Raw genomic sequence first — 4,674 nt, forward strand, 5'->3', positions numbered from 1 at the left:
TGAGCTGTGGCTACTTTAGGTAAAATATAGCCAATACAAACGTAACTACACAAGATGACTGCAAAAGGAAGCCAATAGAGAAGAATTTGAAAGAATTAGGCAATGACAAAGCTGGGAAAATTATCATTACATATGCAAGTCTGTATATCTGACCATGTTCACAGAAATAATTGTTAATAACCACATACTTACAGAAGGAAAGTCTGGTGACAAAACCAACACACAYAAAAGACAAATTATAACAAAGATTCAGAAAAAGCCAATCACCGACAACATTACCCTATTGATAACTTTTGTTTGATATTGCAGAGGAAACATGATGGCTCCCAGGCAATCATAGGAGAAAGCAACCTGATTAATAGCCTGCGTAAAAAGAAAAGTAAAGCAGAAAAAAAGAATTGTCAAACAGTCATTGTAGGGAATATTAAAGTGATCGAATAAAAAAAGATGTTGAGCACTTTCAGCACCAGAGCAGTGTTTTCTGACAGATCCACAAAGGCTAAGTTGAAAACAGCAAATTACTTTGGAGTTCTTAAGTTATGCTCCAGATGTATTACAGCCATAAAAGCTGYATTTCCAAGCACTGAACTAATGTAGACAAAGAAAAAAGGCATAGTAATACTGCATTATAAAACTTCATAAATCATATTKTGACAGGTGGTTAATCGACAAAAAAGATGACTCCAACAGTTAACGTTGATGTTTTAAGCAAGATGTTTCTATAATATGTAACACTCAACACTATGACATCAAGCATACAGTATTATACCACAATATTTATGTGAATGTAGACAAAAAGAATAAAGACAGTAATATTTTACATAAATTTCACCAATAAATTCATTATTTTGTTTTACTATTATAAACTGATCATTTTCAAGGTTGAATAAAAGTTTTATAACAATGTATTCAAGAATTTTTCATATCTGTGCAAACTGTAACATGATGTTTTTATTTGCTATCTTACTACAACAAGCATAACATCACTGACAGCAAATCATACTATAGTGACATGGTGAAGTTTTTTTCAACAGTAGATGAGAAAAATTTCATTCAAACGTATTTTTGGATTGTTTTTTCTTTTTAAACATTTTTTTCAACGATAATATAATTTCTTGTGTTTGCAGAACATAAATTATTGGATTTAACATGGGTGGAATCACTGAGCTCAAAGACAAATTTATGATCCTAGCATTCGGGTGTATGTTTGCACCCATTGTGAATGTGATTAATATTGGGATAAAATAGATTGCCACTAATGAAAGATGAGCTGTGCACGTTTTAAAGGCCTTCATTCTTTCTTGAGCTATGGCTACTTTAACYAAAGCATAGCCWATRCAAACATAACTACACAAGATAATTGAAAAAGGAACCCAAASAGAAAAACTGATTAAAAAACGAGCAATGAATAAACTAGGAAAATTATCATTACATGCAAGTCTGAAAATCTGACCATGGTCACAAAAAAAACTGTTAATAACAACAGACTCACAAAAGGAAAGTCTGGTGACAAAACCAACTGCAATTAAAAGAGAAAATATAACAAAGATCCAGAAAAAGCCAATCAAAGACAACATTACCCTATTGGTAACTTTTGTATGATATTGCAAAGGAAACATGATGGCCATCAGGCGATCATAGGAGAGAGCAACTAGATTAAGAGCCTGCATGAGAAGAAAAGTAAAGCAGAAAAAAAGAAATGTCAAACAGTCATTATAGGGAATATTAAAGTGATCAAATAAAAAGATATCGAGCACTTTTGGCACCAGAGCAGTGCTCTCTAACAGATCCACAAGGGCCAGGTTGAAAACAGCAACATATTTTGCAGTTCTTAGGTTATGATCCAGATATATTACAATCATAACAGTTGTGTTTCCAAGCACTGAAACAATGTAGACAAAAAATAGAAACACATAGTAATATTTCACATAAGGTATACCAAGAAATCCACTTATTGTGAAAAAAGCAGGACGAATAAATGTGATATTTCTTCCTAGAGCTGAGTTRAAAAGGTYCATKKTGAAATAATTGTGAAGCCTCTCGKTGTTTTCAGATGACAGACAACAGAGCTTATCTCTGCAAAGCTACACAAACAGCTGTGAAGCTCGAACAACCTTTAACTGGAGGGACTTGTGAAATACAGTTCCTGCATCTGATCCCCTGAGTCAAAACTTTGTAATGAGGCAGTACATCACATTATTATTACTGTTCATAGGCAGGAGGGGGAAAAACATTTCTAAGAAACAAATCTTAACATTTATCCTAACTAACAACTGCACTATTATCCAGCAAATTTTAAAATGTCTATGTTCTTGTAGACTCATGGAATAAAAATGTTTTTAGCGTCAGTAATGTAGGGGTCACTTCGAGTGAGAAAACAAGATTTTTCTGCTTCTAAAGCAGGCCTCGGACGGGTCTGGAAAGAAGACAGGAACTCTGTTCCAYTCTGAACTTTATTTAGGCCATGACAGGTCATTCTAACCATGGAAGAGAACCTCTCTTTCTCTTAATCAGATAATGGACAGAATAATCTTCATTGTTCGTGATTCATTTGTCATTTAACTAAGAATCTTCATGCGTTTGTTAAATCAAGATAATGCCTGTCACATGAAAAAGTAGAACTTCTTTTCACTTATCGTGCCTTAAAGATTTATAATGGTATAAATTGTGGTGGGCACCAGTTCACTAAAGCACAAATCCGCTAATTGCGGACCTGAACATTTTGTTTGCGCTTTAGTGGTCTTACTAATTTCTATAATTCACAAGCAGAATTGTGCTTTTTAAATTTAAATTGTAGTTCTGCCAATAACTAATTTTCTACCAGTCATCATTATCTTGAACAGTGGAACGAATTGCTGCCAGGACTCACAACATACATGATCCATCCAACAGCTCCCCTCCCAGCTTAACATTTRAATTGCGAAGATATATGTCCTCCCTGCCTGTCACTTTGGGTCACGGTTCAGTCGGTTCTCATTTTAGTAGGTCAGCTTTGCATAGTATTTTTGCTGGCAGCAATCTAAATTACTCATATGGCTTCTGTTAAATGATAATAATAAACACAGTGCAAAACAGAATATTCAGTAGCCAGCAAGGACCCACATTTTACAGACATTTCCCACAACGCTTTTTGTCTGGTTTCGTAGCAGGAAAGCAATGTTTAGAACTCCCTTTCCCAGCAAAATCAGTAAACGTTTGTAAACCATACTAAAATTTTGTATGCATTGATTTATTTTACTTTACAATCGGAGCTCCCTTTTTAAAAAAAATAAAGTTTAAAGCTGGGGCTCAATACTTGACGTAACTGGTCGAAGCAACGGGGTTATAGACTTATGGTGAAGAAGAATGAAATCTAGTGGTCAACTGGAGCAGCTGCAGCTACATGGAAAACATTATGATGCATCTCARAAATSAAAAAGAAAAAATAAGTAGSTCCTCTGGATGGGTTCTTTTGTGAAAAGTTTCGTCTCTCCTCCAAGAGACTTCTTGAGTCTGATGAGTTTCAGGTGAACCGGGAAACTTTAAAATCCAATGGAAACATGAAAAACTTGGTTCGGAGCTGTGAGCAGCTCGAACCAAAACAGGAAACTCGGGAGTGCGCCACCACGTAAGCCTGCCGCAGTTTTCCTTTATGCAGTTTTACTAAGATAAAGCTGTTTGTTGCTGGCATGGTTGAGAACTATTGCATGCTTGATTTCGAAATGCTGTGTTTAAACGTTGTTTAACTTCTGTGAACTTTCGTTCCAAAAGCTGTTTTGTGAATGCACAGGTTGTGTGCAACTTTGAGCTGCTATATAAAAAACTGGCAGCCATCTTCTTGCAGAAGAGTGTGGCGAGGGAGGCGGGACTCCTTGCGTAAGACGCTCTCTGATAGGCTGACTGGTACGCCAACCGCCGAGTTGACGCCCAGTTTGTCTCTGCTGGTTAAATCAAACTGCAAGTGTGAACTTTGAAAACTGTCTACATCTGCTGGTTTTAAAAGGGTAATACATGCTTCAAAAAATAATTTAACCCATTTCTACACATTTTTAAGCAATTCAGCTTACAATTCAAACTCAAACAAAGTTTAATCAACTCTGTTTATTCAAAATAAACTAAAGCCTAAAACAAAAGCATTAATAACACTTAATTCTTCTAAAATAAATGGTTTATTTCTAAAAACAAATTTCTATATTAAACAGGTTTTTACTTTTTAACTAGAACTCATTCTGTTTAAATAAACACTGTTTGGGTAGGGAAGTGTTTAATAAAAAGCTTAAATCCAAAACGTGCTACAAGCAATCTGGGAAGGTTTGCACTTAAAAATTGGACAACCTCTTATTAAACTAAAAGGGATTTGTTTAATAGGTTGACTCTGTTAAAATATTTAATCCTAAATATAGAAAAAACATTAAAGTTAACAAATTAACTTTAAAAAAAATTAAAAGCAGTAAAAACACACTGGTTTTAAACAAAAATACAGACTCTACACTGAAAAAATWACTTGTAAGATATACAGTACTTGAAAAAATCCTCTAAAAATTTGCACTAAAGTTTAAGTAAATTTAAATGCTACAAATTCATGTAATATTTATTCATCATTATCTAGTAAATTTTATTAAGAATAGTTAAAGATTTGTGAATAAATCAGGTAAATTTTACTTAATTTGATCAAGTGTATGTTACAAAATTTAA

The 4,674-nt window shown here is 34.1% G+C and overlaps 1 protein-coding gene across 1 annotated transcript; it reads right to left on the reverse strand.

Annotated features, from left to right (window-relative positions):
* Nucleotides 1–1,049: 1,049 nt before the first annotated feature.
* On the reverse strand, nucleotides 1,050–2,018 carry LOC106532546 (olfactory receptor 1-like). Its single transcript, XM_014028639.1, has one exon. The coding sequence runs from the start codon at nucleotides 2,016–2,018 to the stop codon at nucleotides 1,050–1,052; it is 969 nt and encodes a 322-aa protein (XP_013884093.1).
* Between the last annotated feature and the right edge of the window lie 2,656 nt (nucleotides 2,019–4,674).

The sequence above is a fragment of the Austrofundulus limnaeus genome, unplaced genomic scaffold (assembly GCF_001266775.1).
Source record: "Austrofundulus limnaeus strain Quisiro unplaced genomic scaffold, Austrofundulus_limnaeus-1.0 Scaffold791, whole genome shotgun sequence".
NCBI lineage: Eukaryota > Metazoa > Chordata > Actinopteri > Cyprinodontiformes > Rivulidae > Austrofundulus > Austrofundulus limnaeus.